Source organism: Phascolarctos cinereus, unplaced genomic scaffold, assembly GCF_003287225.1.
Source record: "Phascolarctos cinereus isolate Bilbo 61053 unplaced genomic scaffold, phaCin_HiC Scaffold_4;HRSCAF=312, whole genome shotgun sequence".
In the NCBI taxonomy this organism is placed as follows: domain Eukaryota; kingdom Metazoa; phylum Chordata; class Mammalia; order Diprotodontia; family Phascolarctidae; genus Phascolarctos; species Phascolarctos cinereus.
Genome location: NW_027555847.1, coordinates 334,588,113 through 334,614,010, shown reverse-complemented (window position 1 = coordinate 334,614,010; position 25,898 = coordinate 334,588,113). Strand labels below are relative to the sequence as shown.

At 38.3% G+C, this 25,898-nt stretch overlaps 1 protein-coding gene across 5 annotated transcripts in view; it reads right to left on the bottom strand.

The window, feature by feature from the left end:
- LOC110202749 (3',5'-cyclic-AMP phosphodiesterase 4D) overlaps positions 1-25,898 on the bottom strand; it is a 686,828-nt gene that overhangs the window by 187,093 nt on the left and 473,837 nt on the right. For all 5 annotated transcript variants that reach the window (XM_078153183.1, XM_078153182.1, XM_078153184.1 and 2 more), the window contains exons 4-5: positions 23,633-23,706; positions 17,412-17,461 (exon numbers count right to left, since the gene is read on the bottom strand). In XM_078153183.1, coding sequence (XP_078009309.1) covers positions 17,412-17,461; positions 23,633-23,706 — 124 coding nt within the window. The remainder of the gene's footprint in view (positions 1-17,411; positions 17,462-23,632; positions 23,707-25,898) is intronic.

The window sequence follows — 25,898 nt, the reverse complement described above, 5'->3', positions numbered from 1 at the left end:
ATGGAAAATACATGTTTAGAAAGGCTTCTGTGAAGATGGTTAAAAATAGAACAAGAGCCTTAACGAGTAAGCAATCCACTGCAATGGAAAGAGAGATGAATTTGAAACCAGATCTGGGTTCAAAATCTGCAACTGTAATGACGAGTAGGTCACTTATGCTCTGTCAACCAGTTTCCTCGTCTGCAAAATGGGGGAGCAGGACTAGATGAGAGACCCCAGAGTTTGCCTACTGCTCCGAAGCTAGGATCCTGTTCTTTGTTATCTGGAGAATTCACTTAGTAAAAGACCTCATACCTGAACAATGCTAGCTAAAAGGACATGTCAGCATTATTACCATTTTGTAGATGACTGATACACTGAGACAAATTACTTTCTGAGGATCACAAACCAGTGGTGAATGTAGGGTTAGAATTCACATCTTAATCTATTTTTTCCTCTGATACATCCAAGGATTTTGCAGTTTCATCCATACCCAGCTTCATCTGAAATCCACTCAACTCATGTAGCACAATTGCCAGTCTTGGTGATTCTTCCTTAATAAATCTGTCACAGGGTCCTTTCCTTACTTTAAAAAATTTTATTTATTTAATTTTTAATTTATGGAATAAAACAAGCATTTCCATACTATAATATAATAAAATAGATGATTGCACATGAAATCGCAAATCTGTTATGTACAACTCCCTATTCCTTTTAAATGTATAATAAAGTTATTATGTAAATTTATTTTTTTCCTCTTCTACCCCATTCCAGAGATGGCACCACTAGACATGAATATGCATATAAATGTAAAATCACTCTATGTGTACTTCATTCACCTTTTCAACTCTCTTCTTTTCTTTTTTTTTTTTTGCAAGGCAGTAGAGGTTAAGTGACTTGCCCAGGGTCACACAGCTAATAAGTGTCAAATGTCTAAGACTGCATTTGAACCTGGGTCTTGCTCTATCCATACCTTTGCAACTCTCAATGCACTAGCTTGGTACTTTACCCCTCCAGACTAAGCCTACTGAAAGTTTCCTAATTAGTCTCCCTGCATACAAGTTTTTCATCTCTAGTCTATTCTTTACAAAGTTAGTCTTCCTAAAACATTGGTTTGCATGCAATTTGCATGCATTCCTCCCCTTTATCCAGTCTCAAACTTTCAGAAGTACCTGAATGCATACAGGTAATAATCCAAACTTGTTGGCCTGGCTTGCAGGGCTTTCCATAGTCTCATTATGGCCTATTTTTCCAAACTTATACTTTGCCTTGATGGGTATAACAATTCAATTCAACAGTTATGTTATTCCTCTACTATGTTCAAAGTAATGGGGATAAAAAGACAAAAACCAAATAGTTCTGAGCTCAAAGAGCTTATATTCTATTGGTAGGAGTAACCAAGAAAACCCTGCCATGCTCCCCATATATTTTGCATTAAGATGGATGTTTGGGGGCAGCTAGATGAAGCAGTGGGTACAGCTCAGGCCTTGGAGTCAGGAGGTCCTGAGTTCAAATCCAGTCTTAGACATATGACACTTACTAGCTGTGTGACTCTGGGCAAGTCACTTAACCCTGACTGCCTCACCAAAAGGCAAAAAAAAAAAAGATGGATGTTTGGTGCTATGGTAGGCTTGGTTCTCTTAGATTGCCATTGCTGTCTTCTGAGAGCCAGCAGCGAGGAAACTTGTCAACAGTCTGACTCCACCCCCAGTGTCTATGTGAAGACAGATGGGGCTATATTACACACAAATGCATGTTAAGCGCGTGGGTGTAATCACCCTCCATTAATAAATATGTTTTGTAATTGCACAGCAGTTTTCATCCAAAGATTTCAAAACACTTAGAAAATGTTAACTTACGAATCTCTTTTCAAGTCCTGTGAAGGTATTGAAAGATATGTTCCATCCATTTTAGGAGCTGAGAAACCAAAGCAACAAATACGGTGGTGATCCTGTCAAAGGCCTGTTGTAAATGGTAACTATGTACTGGCTCAGAAAGCCCAGTCATTCTAGGGAGCTCATGCTCCCAAAAACATCCTCATGTTTTCAAAACTGTGAAACAAAGTCACTGTCCATTCGTTCACTTTGTTGAATTCCAAGGTTCCTAGCTCTCCAGTGTGGGCTCTGTTTGTAACCTGGAGATTCATGGATCAGTAGTGATTCTGAGAAGTAATTATCATGTTGATCTCATTGAAACTCACTTTCTAGTGACCAACCTATAGGAAACTTATAGGCAAATCAGACCAAAAAAAAGCAGCTTGTCTTCCTAATCTTTTGCATCCTTCAGAAATAATTATTGCTCAAACTTGTAGTTTTGAGATGTTTCTCCAAAGAGGGCCACAAACCAAATCTCTTTCCTGTTTACCTCTTCAAGTCTTTCCTTAGAAGGCCCGATATAACCCCAGATAGCTGAGACTCAGAGATATATGAGGGGCCTTCCCAAATTTTCCTATGTGCTTATACATTTTAAATCTCACATGAAATAAATATGGCTGAAATTGCATGAGAAATGGTCCATCAGACTCTACTTGGCATTTTGGTGGCATTGATTTTTCAACTGCACCCATACCCTCCATCCCAGTTTCTTTGATGTTGCATTTTGACGAGCTGCTGAGTTTTTGTGATTACTTCTTTCTATCTGCTTCTTTTTTTTAAATGGTACACAAATGAATATGAACAGCTCTCACACATTGTTGCAAAATCATGCATGTTCCTGAGGAATGTGATTTGCCTCAGATGGAAGCAAAGCTTTCCAAAGGGAGGATGCTTTAATTGCTTGCACATGAAAAGATAGTGACTAAGTTTGTGTGCACAATTAGGAATTTAAAAATGCCAAAAAGAGCTGGCCATATAAACAGGCAACCATTTCTTCAGGCCTGTATTGCAGAGAGACAACCATGCATGGCAAGTGCAATGAAACCAGCATTGCTTTCCTGGACTTTTTCTAGGCTTAGCTTTCAATTCGACAGAAGGTAGTTTCTTTACTTCTCATGCTGTGAGTGCCATGGTATACATGCGAACAGATGATGCTCAACTGCTCCTTTTCCTAGAGAATTACAAGCAAACCTTTTAAAAGAAATAATACCAAGGGAGACAGGTCTCACTCACTCCTGGATCATGAAGGCCTAAAGGCAGCACACAAGTATAAGTGTTCTTTCCACATGGACAACAACCCTGCCCAGAGACTTACCTTCTTGCCACAGACATGGGAATGTTCCTGATACAGCAGCCACTACCTAAGATGTGCTCGTTAGCCTTTCCAGTGAGAATATAGTGGAAAGATCACTGGTTTGGGAGTCAGAAGATCCAGGTTCGAATTCCAATTCTGTTGTTTATTTACCTACCTTTGGCCAAGCTACAGAGGTCCCCTTTCTCAGTTTCCTCACCTATAAAATGAGTAGATTGGACTAATGGCCTCTAAGATTCCTCCCAGAATGAAAATCCTAGGAAGCTCTTCCATGGTCACCATATGCCTTGTCTCATTCCCTCACCGGTACTTCTGCCTGTGGCCATTTCATGGAAAGATGCCTATGTTTCTCTCCAGGAGCTGCTGCCTCTATTCTTCTTCCTTTCTTTTTTCCAATCTCACCACCTTGGCTACAAGAGGGTAGGGGGAAGAAGAAGAGGGGGAGGGAGGTGGCCCTACAGAATCCAGTTCTCACTGGAGACTTGCACGAAGGAGCGGAAGGAGCTACATCTCTAGCACCCAAGCTGAAACTCACACTGAGTTTTCTTTTAGATACAATGTTTAACATTGTAGCTAGGTTCTGTTAAATGGACTTTCCTAGACTAGCTCGGGACCCTAGAAACCTTGTTCTAAAGGTCAAACAGACATCTCAAACCTTGGGAACCAAACCTGTTCATAAGCTGAAATCTTGACTATATTGTGTTCTAAGAGACCTCAGGATGTTAAAAAAAATCATTTTCTTATCCTTTTATGCCCATCTCTAACTACTATAAGGAAAAATAATTATGAATGATTTATTTGTTAGACTGGGGTCAATATATTAAGCTACAGTCACAGGAAAAACAAAATCAAAAAGAAAACTTATCCTTTTCTTTGATTCCTACTTCTTCAAGCAAACTACAAGACATCACAGAAGAGGGGCCAATATGGAGTCATGGGACTGGAATGAAATTTACTATCTGTGTGACCTTGGACAAGTCACTTAATTTCTCTGTGCCTCAGTCTACTCATTTTTAAAATGAAGGGAGTGAACTTCATGTCCTTTGAGGTTCCTTTAAGCGCTAGATGGCAGCTCTGAGGCAGCCAGGTGTCACAGTAGTCGATAAGAGCAATGGACCTGGTGTCAAGAAGACCTGAATTCAAATCCAACTCCAGACACTAGCTGTGTGACCCTGGGCAAATCACTTAATCTTTATCTGCCTCAGTTTCCTCATCTGTAATATCGGGCTAAGAATAGCACCTATCTCCCAGGGTGACTATAAGGATAAATGAGATATTTGTAAAGCACTTCAAAAACCTTGAAGCGCTATATAAATGGAAGTTATTATTATTGTTGTTGTTATGGAAAATTGAGGCTTGGAGAACCATGATAATGGAGCCAGGAAGCACCTAAGAGAATAGCAAAAATTCAGTGACAGTTCATATCTAGGGGATTTGATTTTGGGGATACCTTCACCCAATTCAGCTAAGCTATGTTTCTGCTACTCTAAGGAAGCCGGTTCTCTCTCTACATGTGAGACAGAAGCATACCTAAGGGGCAACCCAATTCTCTAAATCAAAGATCTTACTTGATGCCTAATTTCTATAGAATTCTCTCCCAACTCACTAAATAAAGGAAGGGTAATGTGGCATGGGGGAAAGAGTGCTGGGTTGGGAAGCAAACAAGCTATGTTTAAATACTACTTTTGCTTTTGGCTCCCTATATGACTTGGAGTTAAATCATTCAATCTTTCTAGGTCTCAGCTTCCCCCTCTTTAGAATGAGTGGAAAGGAAGAAAGGGAGGCATTGTATTAGATGATCTCTAAGCTTCTTTCAACCTTAAACCTATAATTACAATTGTTTTTCTTCCGTATTTTCACTGCTTGCTGTCCCCCACCCTTATTCCCAAGTTTACTTTAGGGAGTGTGAGGAAGTAGAAAGAACACTGGACTTGTAGCGAATATACATGGCGACAAGTGCTATTTCCACAATTTACCAACTACGTGACCCTTAACTTACTTAACATCTCTCTTTTCTCATATGTTTTTTGGGAAAAAAGGACACTATCTACTTGACTTCCTCACAGGGTAACTGATCAAATAGACACACACACACACACACACACACACACACATGCATACATATACATACACATATACACAAGTGTGTGTATATATGTATACACATATACACACATATGTGTGTTTTCTAACTTTAATATACTATATGAGTATAAACTAGTTATTTTTCAAGAGGTCATAAATTTAAAGAAAGGGACTTTAATCCAATCTTCTCATTTTATACATGAGAAAACTAAGGTTCAGAGGAAAGGAAACAAATGAATTATTCAAGTTCACACACTAAGTAGCAGAGATAGGATTTGTGCTCAGAACTTCTGACTCTAAAACTGGGTGCCTTCCTCCTGCACTGCCTCTCTTGTCTTCTCTCTTGTGCAGCTGGACCCGGATATCGTTCACCTTAGCGGTTTTAGGTTTCTTTGGATTCCTAGGCACATGCACAGTGTCATGCACACAGCAAGCACTCAATAAATGATTACTAATCAATAATGATGTGCATAATACAAATCAGAGGTACCTATAACTGAAAAGATCCCCTCAAAGTAACTATGTGAAATAGCATAAGCATTATCACTCCCATTTTATAGATGAGGACACTGAGGTTCAGAGAGGTTCTGTGATGTAACATACCTAAGGACACAGTACTACTAAAGGGCTGAATTTGAAACCAAGTTTCTGAGTCCAAACCTCCTGTGTGACCCTGGGCAAATCACTTAATCTTTATTTGCCTCAGTTTCCTCATCTGTAATATCGGTCTAAGAATAGCACCTATCTCCCAGGGTGACTATAAGGATAAATGAGATATTTGTAAAGCACTTCAAAAACCTTGAAGCGCTATATAAATGCACCGTGAACCCTCAGAATTCCCAAGAAGGATATACAAGGGAGTGTCTCATTTCACAGGAAGGAGAATTTTGTTCTTTCTATGTAAATATCATAAATATAATCAGAGGGCCTAATTAAAGCATCTATTTTACGTGCTGAGTCCCAACATTTCTGTCTGATTTATATAGACATCATTCCTGTTTACATTCTAAGAGGGAAGACATTCATGTGGTAGTGCGTCAAAAATAATAGCAAGAGACAACAGAATTAGAACCCTTAAAGTTTGAACAATAAAACTATTCACAGTGTGCATGTCAAGGGTGGTTACATTTAGGGGTTGGTGAGGCAAGGAAGCAGCCATGGAAGTGTCATGCCCAGACAGGGTGAGACCAAGAGAAGCAATCATAAACACATGCAGGACGCTGAGGTACATACGCCATGAGAGGAAGGCAAGGCCTCAGCATGTAATGAAGGTGATCCTGGGTCTGCAGAGGCTAGGATTGGAGAGCAGAAACTGTGGCACGTCCTCTGGAAAAATGTCAGCCTCAAGAAGGCACAGGATCCCCCCACTTCTTTTGTCTCTATAGCCCCAATGCCTAGCACAGTGCCAGACACACAAGAGGTACTGAAGGAATGCTTGGTAAATGAGATGGAATTTAATCCTACCAACATGGGTGAGTTCTGCATCTAGCAATAGCAACCTTAGAGTGTTGGTCACCTGAGGCCAACCTAGCCAAGGCTTATCACCTCAAACTTAGTTCCTGGGTAATTGTATGGAAGGTTTGTAATCAGCTTTCACAGCGGGAGTCCCAGATACAGTGAAAAGTATGCTAAAACTGGGGTCAGAGGAGCTGGGGTCAAATTACAACTGTGTGACCATTTGGCAAGTCACTTAATCTCTCAGTGCCTCAGTTTCCTTATCTGTAAAAAGAGGGGGGTAGACGAGATGGCTTGTAAGGTCCATTCCAGCTCTGTGTTTATGATCCAATGAACATCTGTGAGATCAACAAATCCTGCCTGTGATGCTTCCTATACTGTGTGACCCCGAGAAAGTCATTTCACCTCTCTGTGCCTCAGTTTCCTCATCTTTAAAATGAGGGGGTTTGACTGTGAGGTCCCTTCCAATGTAAGGTCTACAATCCCATGTTCCTATGATTTTTTAAGTGCTGAAATAAGCACAAGACAGAAAATCGCTCACCAGACCCCAGGCTTTAAAAGACAGAAAAAAAAAATCTTCACTTGGGCCAGTAAATGAAATGGCTGAGCAAGGCAACTGGTGAACTGGCCTTAGGACTGTCATTTCCAGCAACTCAAGTGACTCTGGAAATTGAGCAAGAAGTCTTGCTTTGGTCAGTTCACCAAGAGTGTTGCAACTTCTGAAGTACTGGGTATTTGAAGAGGGTGGCTTATTCCAATCTTATCTCCCACAATGGTTAGAGTGGGGGGACAGCTGCCGTCATGCTGACACATACATGTTGGGAGAGAAGATTTCAAAATCAGAGAGTCCTCTAGTTGGGAAAGACCTTGAGATGTCATGTAACCTATGATGGGTTTGAGATTTGTGTTCCTTTCCTACTCTCCACCTCCCTCTTCACCACCACCCCCATCACTCCTTTCCCCTAGCCCTACCCAATGCATACAGAGAATCACCAAATACTGGAGCAAAAATAGCTAAACCAGATGCCATCCTGTTCAAACCCATTTTCCAAAACATGAATTCCTTTGATACTAGCACAGTCTCTCCTTGAAGCCACCTGTCCATAACTTCCACTTGTCTTCGTTTTACCCTTCGAGGCCATGTCTAATCCCTCTTCTATGTCACCTTTCATATATTTGAAGACAGCAATCATGCTTCCCTTCAGTTTTCCCTTCTTCAAGCTAAATATGTCTTGTTCCCTCAACTGATCCTTTTATGTGGCCTGGCAGATGTGGGGTGGTCCAGAGAAGAAGAGGAGAAAGGTAACCTACAAGCAAATTACTTCTGAGATAAAGTGTGTCATTTTAGAAAGATAAAAAGTAAAGAAGGAAGAAAGGAAGGAAGAAAAAAAGAAGAAAGGAAGGAAGGAAAGAAGAAAAAGAGGAAAGGGAAAAGAGGAAGAGAGAGGGGGAGAGAGAGAGAGAGAGAGAGAGAGAGAAAGAAAGAAGAGAGAAGAAAGAAGAGAGAGAGAGAGAGAGAGAGAGAGAAGAGGGGGAGAGAGAGAGAGAGAGAGAGAGAGAGAGAGAGAGAGAGAGAGAGAGAAAGAAAGAAAGAAAGAAAGAAAGAAAGAAAGAAAGAAAAGCTTAACATAGCCAATTGGCTGTTTTCAGTGTTTTCTAAAGTAGTGAAAGAAGAGAATGAGTCTCTCTATTTCTTTATACACTTAAAAATTTTTAATGCAAACATCAGTCATTGGAAGAACACTGAAAACAGCAGGAAAAAATTGGACAAAGAGCCAGCCATTTGAATTGTTTTGCCCCACCACAGTCATTGTGTTTCTCAGCATGTTGTGTGTGCAGAATACTTTGTAAGGAATAAAAAAGGGTGGGAAATTTGGGGAATAAAGGGAGAGATTAAAGAATGCAGTTTTTTTTAAAGGCAACTACGTCAGAGAAGACAAAAAGTACACAGTAACTAAACATCAAATTTCCCAAACTTCCCCCTCTACAGAGAGCAGGCACATGTTACTTAATTTTCTTTCTTTGTGCCTAGGAGGGGAGGATAAGCTCATCCAATTAGAACCATGCACATGTTTTGAATGACAAGGATGATGATAAAGGTGATGACGGGAATGACAATGATAATATTGTCAATTTGTATATACTTTCAACAATCTCAAAATATTTTACACATATTATCTCATTTATCCCAACTGCCTCACTTGGTTAAGTAGAGGTTAGAGGCCATCATGTACATTGTACAGGAAGTCCTGGTGCCTTCTTAGCTTGCAAAATGAGCTGGTGGCTACAATGAAAGCACTGAAGGACTCTGGGTCTACTAAGGCCATGTTCTAACTCTGTGCCAAGCAGAAAGTATGGCAAAAGTATGGGCTGGAGTAAAGTCCAGGCCCCCAAGCTAAGTAATGTCTGTGGCTAGTCAATCAGTAAGTAGGAAGCTGATTTAAAAACTGATAATAATAAACTGTTCAGTCACAAGCTCAAGAATGCACAGTTCTAACCTCATTCTCTTTATCATTTCCATGCAGATGATTCTTAGATCTCAACATCTAGCTGAGTTCTATTCCCACATCACCAATGATCTATCAGACATCTCTACCTGGGTGCCCGATAGGCATGTCAAACTGAACATATCAGAACATTGTCTTCTTGTTGTCTTCCCTCCCCCAACAGACCCTTTTCCAAACTTTCCTATTTCTGTTGAGAGTGATACTAGACTTCTAGATACCCAAGTTCACATCCCTGGAGTAATCATTCACTCTGATCTTTCATTCATCAGTTACTAAGTCTTGTCAATTCTACCTGCAATATCTCTTGAATCCGTCTCCACTCATGTGAGCACAACACTAGTTTAGGACCTCATCATCTCTGCCTGGACCACTGCAATAGTTTCCCTCTTGGTCCCCCTGCTTCCAGACTTTCACCTCCCTAATCCATCCTCCACATAGGTATCAACATAATCTTCCTTCCTAAGCACGGATCTGTCCCTGATACTTCCCCGCTGAAGAATGGCTCCCTAGGAGTGGCTAAGTTAAAATAAAACTCCTCAACTTTGTATTTCAATCTCTTCACAGCTCGGCTCTCAGACTCTTTCTACACTGATTTCATTTTACTTCCCCATGTACTACCTGTATTCTAACCAAATCTTCTTCTTGTTTCCTGAACTTGGCATTCCATCTTTTACCTCTATGCCTTTAAGGTACAAGCTTTCCCATTCCTGGTCCACTTTACTCCTTCACCTCTGTCTCCCAAATTCTTGCTTTCCTTCATGATTCAAATCAGGTACCATTTCTACTCAAAGCCTTTTCTGATACCTTAGCTGTTAATGCTGTCTTCCCCTCATAAATATCTTGTAGTTCCTTATCTGTGTGCCTGCTAGAAGCCCCCAGCATTTTCTCATCTGTGTACATGTTACAGTCCACCAGTAGGATGGAAGTTCCTTGAGGACAGGGCTTTTATATCTTTTGGTTTTATATCCTAGGATATAACTAGGATAGAGTCTTGAAGTTAACATGGGTTTCCCAGTTGCTAGATGAATTGATAGCTCTTCCCATAGACCAAAATTTCAAAATGCAGATATAAAATATCCCATAATCATAATCATTAGATTTTCAAAGGCCTTCCCATATGCATTATGATCTAAGACCTCATAGTCTAGTGCTAAACCTCAGAGGCAGTAGAGCCAAATCAAGGTAAATAATAGCACACAACCAAATCATCCACATTTATACAAACCTTCACAATTTGCCTAACATATATCTCATTTGATTCTTACCTTATGAAGAGGATAACAGAAAAGGTATTTCCCCCATTTTACACATGAGGAAACTGAGGCTTGGAAAGGCAAAGTGAATGCTGATAGTCACTTAGCTATCTAACAACTTCTGGATGCACAGCAGAGACCCAGATCTTCTAACTACAGAATTGCCTTTCTTTCCATTACAATCCAATTCCCTAGCAGCTTTATAAGACTGAGATGAAACAACATGGCAAAATAGACCCCAGAGAATTCCTATATATTTGATACTGAACTAATTAATAATTAATTCTATGCAAAATGACACATGAATGTGGCTTTATTTTATGTTTAGTCAACAGCTCCATAAAGTTGCAGAATCACTCCTGTTTCTCTTTCCAATGAGACTGTCAGTAACCTTGGTTTACCTAACTGTCTTCCACCAGTGAGTAGGCCATTATCCCACACTGGATCCTTATCTGCCCCACCACAGTCCGAGGTCACAGAGGTTGATTTGGTCAAGGGAGAGCAGCGATGCTTCATGAAGAAATTCATCAAAGAACAAAAGAGCAGAAAATTGGCATCTAAAAAGAATCACCTTCCCAAATAATTAACCAAACAATACTTTCTCACACTTACATGGTGTTTCATGCTTAAAAAGTATTTTGTTATGGAAATGCTTGTTTTATTCCATATATTTTTTTAAAAAGTACTTTCCTCACAACAATCCTGTGAGGCAGGCAGTGCAAGTGTTACTGTTCCCATTTTACAGTTGAGTAAACTGAGGCTGGAGACAACCACTGAGTTGTGTGGTCACTAAGCTGGTAAATATCAGAGCCTACTTTAGAATTCAAATTCAAGTTCTTCATCCATACTGTCTCTCAAAACAAAACCCCGCTACAGCTAGGTCCCAATTAGTGTGAATAAAATTAATTCCACAAAGTGTTCACATTATTTGAATTCACACTACATATTTCCATTGCATTTGAATTAATGATCATATTTTACATAATTATAACTTTGAATAATCCAAGTTCAGGTACATGTGACCACTTCATGATAATCTCAAATCAGTTATCAGGCACAAACCTCAGAGGAATTCTCACCTGAAAGAATCTGGGATTTGATTCTTTTAGCATTAATTAAGGGAATTCTTTAGCAAGTTAAAAAAAACATGCTTCACTCTGAATTCATTCATTAATCTTCTCTATGGTCAAGCGCTAAATGTCTCTTGATGAATGGTAGGGACTCTACCATACTTCTCTTCTAAAGTGATACACACTCTTCTACTTGGATTATATCTGGGCTTCTCAATTTTGTTTCTCTCTCAACAATCTGCTGCCACTTTTATTATTACATGCAAAGCTATGCTGCCTTTCTCCTCCCTCCCTCCCTCCCAAAAAGAACAGATGTTCAGATAGTTTAGACATAAAATGAAAAAAAAAAGTTTTTCCTGAGACTGTTACAGTGATTTGGTTCCTGGTCAAGAAGTCACTAAGTTTTTTTGTTTTGTATTTTCTAAGTAATGCAACTTTATTTACTCAAAAAAATCACCAGGTTTAGTTTTTCAAGAAGAACTGATATTTGCTTCTGCAAAACATCAGAAACATAACTAACGAACAGCCACTGCTCTGTGGAAGCACTCATGCATTTTCACATGATTTGTCAGTTTGATTTCCTGGAGGAAAAAAAAATGATTCTTCCTTTTGAATCTATTCTAAAGAAGTCAGCTCTTTCCAATTAAAAACCATAGAATATCTTTTTTTTTTGTCCCCACAAGTAGAGATATGACAAAGATCACAGAGGACTGGAAGGGTCTCCAGAGGCCATCTGGCTCAACTTCTTCCCTTTACAGATGAAGTTAACTGTGGTCCAAGTCCCTGAAGAGAGTTACCTAAATAGCACGAGTCAGAGGTAGGATTTGAACTTAAGTCCTCTAATTCTAGAGCCAGGGCTTTTCCCAATGTATCAAGCTGCCTCCCTAATTGTAGAGTCACAACAAAACAACTCAACCCCAATTTAAACCCCAAACTCTATGCTCAAATAATAAACTTGGTTAAGTATATTGAAGTAAATTTGTCGTCAGTTTTTTTGTGATTGTAGTCCAAACCAAAAAGTAAGCCTAAATGCAGGTCATTTCCTTCCAATAGAATGCTGGCTGCTTGAGTGCAAGAATTGTTCTGCTTTTGCCTTTGTAATCCCCCTAGCACAGTGCCTGGCAAACAGCAGTAGGCACTTAATAAATGCTTGCTGAATTGAATGGTTCCTGGTATTTGGTGACATTTAGAATGACGCTTTCATGGTACTGGTTTGCCTCTGTGTCCTCTTTCTTAGCTCCAGGTCCTTCAGACATTTTATCATGGTAGCTCATGTATTCTCTCCTCACAGACTTTTCTGATTATCTCTCTTATGTCTTTGCCATTGCATGGATTATTCCCTTTCTTTCTGTATTTATAAAGCCTATCTATTCATGTCTGATCTTATTTTACCATCAGATGTTCTGGCAGTGTGATATAGTGAGATAAGTGCTAGAACTGGGTTCCTGGCTCTGACATTAGCCATGTGACCATGGGCAAGTCGTATAAACTCTGTAGCCTCAGATTCCTCATCTGTAAAATGGGGATAAATACTATTTGCATTACTTACTTCATAGAGTTGTTGTGGGGAAGTGCTATGAAAACATAAGGTTTTGAATTTTTAAAAAATCACACCAAGATTATCATTGGGTAAGGGAAGAGAAAGAGGGATACATAATAATATCCTAATAGCTTCATACTTGAAATGGTTTTATTAGTATGAATACTTCCTCTATTATGCAGATTACAAGCCATTCATGATATGATAGATGGTGCTCTGGAGTAGTCATGGCCAGAGAAGTACCTTACTCTGAATCCTGACCTGTGCTGATCCTGTCTATATGTAACTAGGCCACTCCTCTAATGATAGATGTAAGGCCCACTTCTAAACCCCAAACTCAAACTCTACTGGCTTAATAGAAGACGCTAGAGCTTCTGATCTGCTGGCATAGTCAAGAACCTAAGATCACTTCCACTATTTAACTTTGATGGAAGAATCTATCTCAATACTGAGTTTTATATTGTATGTGCTGAATTTGACATGCTGATGAAACCATGCTGGTGGAGATGTTCAAAGGGCATTTGGTACTGCAGTAATTCAAGAGAGGGACTGAGGAGAGATATATATAGATTTTGGAACCATCTTGGAATACACCCTAGCTCCAGATTCAGAGGTGAGTTCAAACCTCAGCTCGGACAATTCCTACCTGTGTGACCGTGAGTAATTTACCTTCAGTTTCCTCATCTGTGAAATGAGGGTACTGGACTAAATGGTTTCTGAGGTCCCTTCCCTTTCTAGAGTAGGGATGATCCTGTGATTTATGTCACCAAAGGAGAATACAGAAAGAGAAAATGCAGGAAATAAGCTAAGTGATTTTTAAGGTCCATTGCGGCTCTAAATCTATGATCCTACTACTCTATTTGGCATAATTGTTACTGCATGCTCCATCTCCCCCACCTGTGAAGAGTGAGGAATCATCTATTTATATTGTCTGTGGAAAAAACATGGATTTTTAAAGTCAAAGGTCAAAAGCTGCATTGGACTCTCATACTTGCTCTTCCCAATTCCTACAACCATGACCTCATCTCTGCTTTCCTCTCATTTCTCTCTGTATAAACACACACACACACACACACACACACACACACACACACACACGTAAGTTTATTGTATGAATAACATAATGTACTTTTAGATAATTTATAAGTCAACAGTGCTTTGTAGATTTTAAGAAGTCTGTTATATAAATATAAAGGACTTTGTTCTAACCTGAGTCAACATAGTGTAGCACAAAAACTACTATACTATGAATCATCCTGAGACCTGAGTTTTAGACTTGTCTCTTTTACCAACTAGCCATGTGACCTTGATGAAGTCTCTTCAACTCTCAAGGACTTCATTTCTACATATGCAAAATTAGATGGCTGGGTTAAATGGTACTCTCCAGCTCTAACATTCTATGAATCTATGAATAACAGTACACATCTAGAACTAAGTTATCTCCAGCAACCTGCTACTTCCAAACAATAAAATGATAAGCTGATTCATTTCTTATTTGGGGGCCGTCTCCAGTCGTCCTGATCTATATCTTGCCATTGGGCCCAGATGACTCCGGAGGAGAAAGTGAGGCTGGTGACTTTGCACAGCCTTGTCTCACTTAACACCAAATCACTTGCAGGTCATGGCATCACCTTGCTGATGTCATGGGCCTCTTCAAGAACGAAGGATGAACAATATCTCTCATTTAGAAAGATACCTCTTTAAGCAGGTTCTAATAGGTTCCATAATCTTATTTCTCATAATTTATAAAATATTATATATATTTATATTTATTATATTATTTATTTATTTTAATAGTTATAAAAAATGTTTTAACAGAGGGTCCTTGGTGTTGGGCAATGAGCCATAGATAGATTCAGAATTAGTAAACCCAAATTCTCTTCCTGGCCCTGCCACTAACTGGCTGTGTTTTGACTGTTAGCTTTTCTGGGTCTCAGTTTCCTCATCAGTAAACTGAAAGTACTGGATTAGATATCAAGGGTTTTTAACCTAGGGTCCATAACTTTAAAAAAATATTTTGATAACTGTATTTTAACACAATTGGTTTCCTTTGTAATCCTGTGCCTTTTATTTTATTTAAAAATATTATTCTAAGAAGGGGTCCATAGGCTTCACTAGACTGACAACCCCTCCCTCCCAACTCTCATCCACCCAACCTACATGCTTTTATGTTACAAGCCCTTGGATTCAAAGCTCTCCAAGGTTTCTTTCTGTTCTAAAATCTGATGATGGATGCCTTGATTATCAAACAAAGGAAGAAAGGTGTGAATACAATGTATTTGGGATGAGTTTGTTATCTTAAAGATCTTATTAGTAATCACATCATAGGATAATATAGAATGGACAAATTATGATTTTTCTTGGTTAAAATCAGCAAGAAAGAAATCCTCAAAAAAAAATTGTCCTCAAAGAATTATGGGAGCAATTTGAAATCAGGCTGACATTGCTTGATGCTATCTAGACTAGAGCAACCACCCAGAGTGTTCATCTTCTGTTCTTTGCTGCCCCCTCACGTTTCAACACGTACTTTAATTTCTTGCTCCTACCCTAGGCCAACACAGGGATGTCTTCTTGCTTTCTATAAAAGTACGTTCCTAAAATGTCACGTGTAATACTTAAAATACTAATAAACAATGCTCAATCTTAAAATACTTAAATACTTGAAATACTAATAAATAATGCTCTATCTTAAAACACAAAGGGAAGGTTAATATTTTAATACCTCCAATTATTTCTAGCCCCTAACAAAACCTTCTTTCAGATCCTTCATTCACCCTAAGTTACAGATGACTGAACACATATAACAGTCTCACATTTTACCTCAGGAGAGAATTTAGGGTGTGGCATGAGGAACTCAGTCCCTTAAGTCATAGCAGTGGGAAGCATTGTTTGAGCTCCTACCTGCAAGACAGTAAGTTAGCCATACCCAGAACCACAATAAATTCATAGCAATGGCAGTAGCAGGCTCCAGAGCTACATAATGAGCTGGCTCCTTTTACAGGGCTAAGTCCAGTCTACCTGAGACCATGACAGAGACAGAGACAGGAGCCGGAAGCTACTGTAGAATATCAATCTGTTTTCTGCTTGTCTATCATATATTCCTTCAGGCAACAATCAGTCAGCAGCTAAGCTCTCCAGTGGAGATGAGTCTCCTGTTGCCTCCAGTGAAGGAACCATATGAGTAATTAATTCTTAACAACCACAGGGCTATGGATTTAGAGCCAGAAAGCGCTTTCAAGGTCATCTAGTACAATCCTCCCATTTTAAAGAAAAGAAAACTGAAGCCCACACCTATGAAGTAAATTAATGAAGGCCACATAAGAAGGAAGTGGTAATCAAGAAAGTTGGGATTTGAACCTAGGTCCTTAAATTCCAAATCCAGCATTCTTTCTATCACACCATGCAATCTACACAATTATTCTTTAGCAAATGTGAGGGACCTCTGTATTGTTTCTCAATAATATGTCCTTAATGCCTATAATTACTAGTTCTCTTTAAAAACAAAAAACAAACAAAACTTCACTTAAACATTTTTATTTATGTTTGCTATAAACATAAAATTCTCATAAATACAATAAATTATGAATGTTATGATTTGAGATCTATAACATAGAGCAAAAGAATGCTGGTATTATTCCACAACATTTTAACAGCAAAAGAAATTAACTTCAAAATGAAAGGACTTCAAAAAAAGGCCTCTGATAAACCCATATGTCAGTCAGAGATACATATGAATGAAGGCTCTCACATACTAATATCTACTTTGCAGACAATAAAATTATATTTCATAGTTGTACACTAAATGTCACTAACTTTAACTTTGTTTATAGTCTAAACTTCTTAACCTCTGAAGACCCAAACCCAGAACCACCTAAGAAGCTACCTTCTGCTACTCAGATATCACCAAAACAGCAGGAAAGCACCAAGAAGGGGGACATTTGTCTTCTGACACACCAACTCTTTTGCTTATATGATTTCATTAAGCCAAAATCCCTCATAGTTCAATACATACGAATATACAATGACACCAAGACTGTACCCATCATTTTCGAGACTCATACTAATACGGTCTTTCAAAATACATCTGTTGGAAAGTCAGCAGCAATTATGGCAACATGAAAGGAGAAAGAAAACTGTACATATAAAGAATTTTTAAAAAAACAACTTGAGCAGATCAAATAGTAAAATAATAATAATAAAGCAATAAGCAAGCAGCGTTTTGCTTTTAATTTTCAAAAACTGCTGTATAATTCAAGTTGAATTTTTTTATACCAGGTTTTGGAAGGTCAGTTTCTTTCTATGCACCCTATATTGTATCCAAAGAAATCAATCTTACCTGTTATAGTTGCCTTGTTGATGGATGGTTGGTTGCACATGGGTGATCGTCTAGCGGAAAGAAAACAAAATTAAGGATTAAATATGTGGTGAAAGGCAATTTGTGTGTTCTCTGAGTCATCTCAATGATTGCATTTTAATTTAAGAATTATTCTTAGGTTAGCATATATACACTGAGACTAGAATACATAGGCTCACTTAAATGATGCTTTCTCTTGTAATCAGTAAAGTCCTTTTTTCATTTCACTGCAGTTCATGTTAGGCGTGAGAGAATAGGAAAATATTAGGTCTTACAGTGCTAGACATATGGGGAAAATCAAAAGCTACTGTACTTGTCATCTAAAGACTTGGTGGAGGGAAAATTGTTATCATTGGCTTCATTCTATAATAAATGTTTGTTAAACTGCATTCAATTGAGGCAGAACCTAGGGAGAAAATCTAGAATTTCTATTTATATAAAAAAGGGAGCTGGCCACAGAGTGTTTCTATACTACTGGCTGGTACTAACCAACTTCCTTTTTTCCCTGTAAATTTTCACTGCTGCTTTGATATTAGTGTGTACTCATTCATTCAGTTATTAAACATCTATTAATGCCAACTGTGCACAGGACACTGTGCTAAACCTGGGGGAGGTACATTTAAGGGAAGTTATTAAATATAATTCTAACTGGAACCACGACTTGATAGAAGAGGCAGCATCTCATAGTGGGTAGTTATTCTTAACCTTTTTTGTAACATAGGCCCTTCTGACATGCTGGTAAAGCCTATTAACCCCTTCTCTGAGCAATGTTTTTAAAGTCACAAAATAAAATATGTAGAATAAGAAAGGAAATCAATTTTTGTTGTCATTCAGAAGATTTTTAGTTATGTTTGACTCTTCATAACCCTGTTAGCAGTTTTCTTGGCAAAGAGGCTGGAGTGGTTTGTCATTTCCTTCTTCAGCTCATTTTATAGATGAGGAAACTGAGACAAACAGGATTAAGTGACTTGCCCAGGGTCACACAGCTAATAAGTGTTTGAGGCCAGATTTGAACTCAAGAAGATGAGTCTTCCTGACTCCAGTCCCTGAGCCACCAAGCTGCCCAATGAAATGCTTAACAAAAATTTTAAATATTAAATTTTAAAATTTAAGGTATTAAAATTAAATATATTAACATTTAAAAATAAAAATAAAGCTATTAATTAGAATTTAAAATATTTTAAAATATTTTGATTTGAAATGCTTATCAAAGTATTTTTAAAAAAAATTTCAAGGACTCCCTGTCAAGAACTCTTTGCCTTAGATAACCTAGGCTCAAGTTCTGACTGGAACATACTGGTTTTGTGACCCTGGGCAGCTTTTCACCTTTTAGTGCCATGAACAACTTTCTAAGGTGACAAGTGGCAGAACAGTTGCCTATCTACATTGGAAAGAAGGCAGCTCCTTAGTGGGAGACTTCTTACACAGATGAAATACAGGCCCAAACTAACTGGAATCATAATACCTTGCATATAATATAGATTACGTTAAATACCTGTATGCTGAACTGATTTGTATCAATATTTAAATGTGATATGTATTCATGTCATTTTATGTCTTAAAATTGGAAAGAGATGCTAGTATCATGAGATGTCAATGGAGTTTTTTTCAAAAAGTGGTCTTCTTTTTCAAACATGATCATGGAAACCTTTTTTTTTTAATTCCTCTCATCATTTGTAAAAATCTCTGGTGGCTTCTTCCTCTTGGTACCTCTTTGTAAAGCCTGCCTTAACTGTATACTCTTGAAAGATGAATTATTTATTCTGGCTGGACTACTATGTACCATGGACTCATTCTGTGACTTTGCACAGGTCACAACTCTCTGAGCTCCTATTTCTTCATCTATAAAATAAAGGGGTTGGACAACATCAGGGGCTTTTAACTTTTTTGGGGGGTCATGGACCCCTTTGACATTCTGGTGATTACTACAGGCCCTTTCTTGGAGTAATGTTTTGAATCCATAAAATAAAACACACAGATTTACAAAAGAAACCAATTATATTGACATATAGTTATATAATGGGGCAGCTAGGTGGCACAGTGCATAAAGGGCCAACCCTGGAGTCAGGAGGACCCAAGTTCAAATGTGGCCGCAGAAACTTACTAGCTGTGTACCTGGACAAGGCACTTCACCCTGTTTGCCTCAGTTTCCTCATCTGTAAAATGAGCTGGAGAAAGAAAGGGCAAAGTATTCCTGTATCTTTGCCAAAAAAGGGGGGGGGAATCATAAAGAGCTGGATACCATTGAAAATGACTAAAACAACAAAAAATCTTTCTGTGACCATCTGAACTGATGCTAAAAGCAGGAATCTGATATGAAGACCATATTAATATATTTTTGCATCCTATATCAGGCAAAGAAGGATGAGGTAAGGAGAAAGAGCAAGGGACTTGGCTTCAGAAGACCAGGGTGTATCCTCCTGCACGGTGGGTAGGTCTTTAGTCTTACTGACCTCTATGGACCTCAGTCCCTTCATCCATAAAGCAGAAGTAGCAATATATGCACAGCCTAACTCTACAGGATTGGTAGGAGGAAAGCATTTGATAAAATATTAGAAGAGCTGTAACTAGAAAACAGGGCAACAGTGCAAAGATTTTACTCTGCCTTAGGTCCAGAGGATCTTTTCTCATAATTAATGTGAACCCTCATCTATAGAGTGCTATACTTCCTTTTGAGTTTTTTAAATTTAATTTTGATATAAATAAAAATTCTGTTAAGTATACCTCGACTTCTGAGGATTTCTTTAGTTTCATATGAAATAACAAATGCTTCTAGTGGCAATGTATTTTTCAAATGGGGGGGGAAGTAATTTGGAAATCTGATTAATGGTAGCAAAGCATATTATGAACATCCAAATATCACACACTTCTTCTACTGCTTTGAAATACATTTGACTGACACAAGAGGTGATGGATTGTCTTTAACTTATAATTGTCATAAAACACTAATAGCTAACATTTTAAAAGAGATTTAAGGTCTGTAAAACACTTTACATATATCATCTCATTTGATTCCTATGACATTCTGGGGCAGGTGCTATAATTATCCTCATATTACAGATGAAGAAACTGAGGCTGAGAGAATTAACTTGCTCAGGGTCACAAAACTGGTATTTGAGGTAGGATTTGGAATCAGATCTTCTGGATTCCAAATCTGTCACTTTACCTGATATATTACGTAAGTCAGGTCAACATTCTCTGCCTCCCAACCAAAGGATATTCTTTCACCACTTTGATTATTCAAAAGAATGGCTTTCTCTAACAAAATTTTCTAGACATTTTTAAACTAGAATATACTAATTTTGAGTTATTAGTTTATACTTGGGAAAATGGAATCATTAGCTACTTGCTGTCTCTCTCTAAAATTAACTTTATATTCTCTCTCTTTAAAATAATACACATATCTGAGACTACAGGGAATGTGGGTACTTAATCACCTGATATTTAAACATTTCAGCTTGCCACCAAACTTGAGGTTTTGAACCTTAGTCACATATCTCTTTCTGGAAAATGAACAACAATAACAGAAAAGTCTAACTTAGAGAGACTTCTCTCAGCCCAAGTTTGTACCCAAACCCAACACCAGACAACATTCATATTTTCTGTGAAAAAAAAATTAAGTATAAAAGATGTCACTACCAAGACAAGGAAAGAATACAGAAAATAACAGAAAGAAAGCTAAGAAATCAACCTTAGCTCCATTTAATGTCATCTCTTTAGGTTTCCTGGACTTCCTTGCTGCATTCTCAGAAGTTGGATGAGACAAGGAAGACCATGACAAGTTCCCATTGTCTGGGGAATCCAGGGGTGTAGTGGAAACATTCCATTGACACAGCTAATGGCTAACCTCTCTCGGCCTAACAGGTGGCATGGACAACTTTGAAACTCTGCCATGTGGTACGCCTGGCAATCCATCTCTGACACTCTGAGAGGCTGTGATTTCTTATCAGTCTAGAGAACAGATCTAGAACAGGTTGAGGGTAGTCCTTCCACAGCACAACATAAAAGGCCAATCCAAGTATTCACCTGAAGTTTGCCTTAGAAACCAGCTTGGTTTCAAAGTTAATCCAAAGAAGCTGAGGTCTACTGCATGAAGGGTCTACGGCTCAGACTCAGAAGTGGCTGTGCCTTTCTGTTTAAACTTTTATGTCTTTGTAAGCCAGACGAGGACTAAAGTACTATCCAAACTTCTGGTGTATAGAGTGTGGGTATCCAAACATCCTTTAAGAAAAAAGCCTTAGTACCATCATGTCTCCATAACTGGATTTGCCTACCCATAAGTTTTTGTGGAATTTCAGAATCAGAAAGGCACTTAGAGACCATTTGGTCTAGGGGTTCTTAAGGTAGGGTCTGTGAATTGTCTTTTAAAAAACATATTTTCAAGATTGTATTTCAATATAATCACTTTCTTTTAAAATACTGTATAATTTATTTTTTGGATTTAAAAACATTTTGAGAGGGAGTTCACAAGTGTCACTAGACTGCCAATGGGGTGCATGCTACAAAAAAAAAATTCAGAACCTCTGATCTAATCTAACTTTCTTATTTTACAGATGAAGAAACTGAGGTACAGAAAAGTTAATGGATTTGTCCAAGGTTATAAAGCTAGTCAACAGCTGAACTTAAACCAAGATCTTCATGTCTATGAATATCTTCCCTAAACCAAATGACTGAAGCTAGCCTAAAGGCATTTGTACATTTCTTAATTACCATACTCTGCGATGAGTTTCTGAGACAGATTTTTTTTTTAATTTAACATCATATCAGCATGCTTGGGTGCATCTAGGTAGGGCAATGGAAAAAGCACCAGGCCTGGAATCAGGAAGACTCATCTCCCTGAGTTCAAATCTGACCTCAAACATTAGCTGTGTGAACCTGGGCAAGTTACTGCACCCTCATCTGTAAAATGAAGTGGAGAAGGAAATGGCAAGTCATTTCAGTATCTTTGCCAAGAAAATCCCAAACGGGGTTAAGAAGAGTTAGACACAACTGAAACGACTCAATGACAACAAAGCATTAGTGTTTAACAGAATTGAGGAGTTATTATTTTCTTGATTATAGTGAGGTTTCAGGGAGTGCACTAATCTTATATTTTCAGTTAGCTTACAAGGATGGGCAGGGAACTCTCTGATTTCGCAGATTTCAAACCTGTAAGTGGCCTCCAAAGTTATGGTAGATGTGTTGATACTTATTATAAGGCCTTCAAGTTCCATATACTGTTTTAACCATTGGCTGGCTAACATATCAATTGCAAAGTATTCTTTGTCTTCCTTTGGCATTTGAACAATAAGCTATTTACCCTGATGTCTTCTGCAAGGACCTCATTTCTCTATTATAGAAAAGAATGTAACTACTCTAAAACGTGATAGTCAAGGTTAATTTTCATTCCTTTGTAAGAAAAAGTGGGTCATCTAGTTCAGAATACTTACCTTTAGGAAGTAAGAAATAGCTGAGATTGAAACTATAATAGTATTAATTATAAATCTGATGAACATTTAGTTTCCTATTCATCTTTTTCTGGTGAATCTGTAGAGATACATGATTAATTTTTTTAAAAAAACCTTCCATTTGTGATTTTCTATTTCTTCTAGTTTATCAATCTATAAATAACGAGCCATTTTTCAAAATGGGCCTTTTAATCATATGAATTAAACTTGAACTCAGGCACAAATTGTTTTATTTGATCCTAAAAAATTGGTCCTACTTTTTAAGAATTTTATTGTCAATAGAAGACATCATTTCCAAAGGTCTCTCTACAGTTTCTTTTCCCTTATAGCCCATGATAGAAAATAAAGCTAGGATATAAATCACAATTAAAAAAAAAAAAACTGGATGCATGCTTGCTCATCTGATTTTGAATTGACTCAAAGACCCAAGGGATCAATTACTAATGGTTAATTTATAGCAAGTCAGAAATATAAAGTTACCCTGAGTTTAAATAACTGGGCAAAGGACAGGACAGGCCAAGTGACTGCTGACAGATGGAATCCCTGGGTTCAGAGGTCATATTGTTCCACTTCTGCCTTAGAACTATCACTGCGAAGTATTTATAGAAAATGGAATGGCTGTCATATGACTTCATTTGAGGAGGTGGCTAATAATGGAACAATGCTGTGAAATCTAATCTTTTACCTTGGGTTCAATCAAATGAGGACAATATGCATTCAAAAGTACGATGAGGAGTTGGGGGAAGTACAACTTACTTGCTAGGTGCTCGGTCTTGTAAATTGGTTAATGCAGCAAAGTTATTCCGTACAGTACGCAGGCTAGCCAGGACCTGCAACAGAGAAAGACAGTTGTATATTTTTAGCACCAGGGGCATAGTATAATTTAAAATGGCTTGCTAGTCTGGGTCACATGTGATTTTGCCATTGATCCAGATTCAAATTATCCCAAATATTGACCCTGAGTCACAGTCACCAAAGCTATTACTCCCTGTTTGAAGTTGGGAATCAGTTGTTTTTCATTCGTGTCCGACTCTTCGTGAACCTACTTGGGATTTTTCTTGGCAAAGATACTAGAGTGGTTTTCCATTTTCTTCTCCAACTCATTTTACAGATGCAGAAACTGAGGCAAACAGTGTTAAGTGCCTTGTCCAAGGTCACACAGCTAGCAAGTCTCTGAAGCCATATCTGAACTCAGGAAGATGAGTCTTCTTGACTCTAGGCCTGGTCTTGACACTGTGCCACCTAGCTGCTCCACCATATATGCCAATGAGATACATTCAGCTCAGAATGGAAGGGCTTCATATGGTTTGTTCTCAGTGGAACTGCTTCCACCATATTTCTGGATTCCACATCTACCTAGCTCCTACACAACAATAATACATCCTAGCAATGCCAATAAATGCTATTGTCTCTGACCATGAGAGGCAGAATGGCAAAGCAGATAGAGCTGGATCCAGGAAAATGAATCCCACCTCAGACACTCACTAGCTACATGCCCAAGGGCAAGCTATTTAATCTCTCTCAGCTTCAATTTATTCATCTGTAAAAAAAAAATCTGTGAAAATAATTTTTAAAAATTTAAATAAAATAAAATACAGTGTTGGAATCCAATAGCTTCTGACTCTAAATTGATGATCCAGTGATCAACATCCCTTCCCATAATTTTTCATTTGGGGATAAGCCACACTGGAATGAGAAATAAGGGTCAGATAGTCATCTTTTTTCTACTTTCTCCCACAGGTCTTCCTCTGTGCGTCCCAATTTCCATAAGAACTGGGTCCAGCTTAAGTGTCTCTTAAATGATCTGCATTTAAGAAAGAGATTTCTTAGCTTAAAAAATATAGCAGTGATAGTTGTAGTATTATCAAATTGAAATAATGATTAGTCACTTAAATTGATACTTTCCTTCATCATTTATTGGTGTGCCCATGGTGTGAGGGATATACAAATTTCCAGATGCTCACAGGATCCCAGGAAGCCTCCATTTTCCCCCTATATTTTCAGAATCAGGAAAATGGGTTCAGATATCAGCTGAGACTTTAACTCGCTACGTGATCCAGGGAAAGAGTGGCAATATGATTTAGACTCCACTGAAAGGAGCATGAAATCTTCAAGGCCACTAAGAAATTGCTTACTTCATGGTCATGGTGTTGCAAAACAGTTATCCCTTATAAAATTTGTAAGAGGCTCATAAAAGTGTCTATTTTATGGCCATGATTAATTTGGATACTTTCAAGATTTGGATGAACAATTCAAAATATTGCCAACTCTGACCTGCTTGCTCCCTGAGCTACAGTCCTTACATCACCCATGTCCTGCTACGCATTTCCACCTGGATGTCCTAGCTGGCTACCCAACCTTAAAATACAGACAAATGAACTCATCAACTTCTTACCTAAACCTTCCCGTTTCTCGGGCATCTTTTCAGTCATCTTGGCCATCTTGAGTCATCTTTGATGCTTAACTCTTTATTGTATCCCAAGTCCTAGAAAACTACCTCCAGGCCAGCCCCTCTGCTCCACCCAAATCATGCTCACTCTCTCTGCTTCCACTGTTAGCATCTGGTTCAAGTTCTCTTCACTTCTTGCCTGAATCATTGTAAAAGCTCCTAACCATTTGTGATCCCTTCAGTCTTTCCCTTTCCAATACAGTCTTTAAACAGTCGCCAAAATAATCCTCCTAAAATATAGGTCTGTCCACGCCACTCCTCTGTTCCAAAACCTTTTCGGTGGCTCCCTTCCTATTGGCTATAAAATAAAATATCAACTCCAAAGGCTGACATTTAATATTCTCCACAATCTGGCTCCAAAACACTTTTCCATAGCCTCATTTCATTGTGCTCCCCTTTACACATTTTATATTCCTTATATGCCCTCTCCCACCTTTATACATTTGGACAGGCTGTTTTCCAAGTCTGAAATGTATCTTCATCTGTCCCTATTGAAATCCTTATGTTTTTTCAAGGTACAGATCTGCTATTACCGTTTCCATGGAGCGTTCCACTTTTCTCCAACCCCCAGCT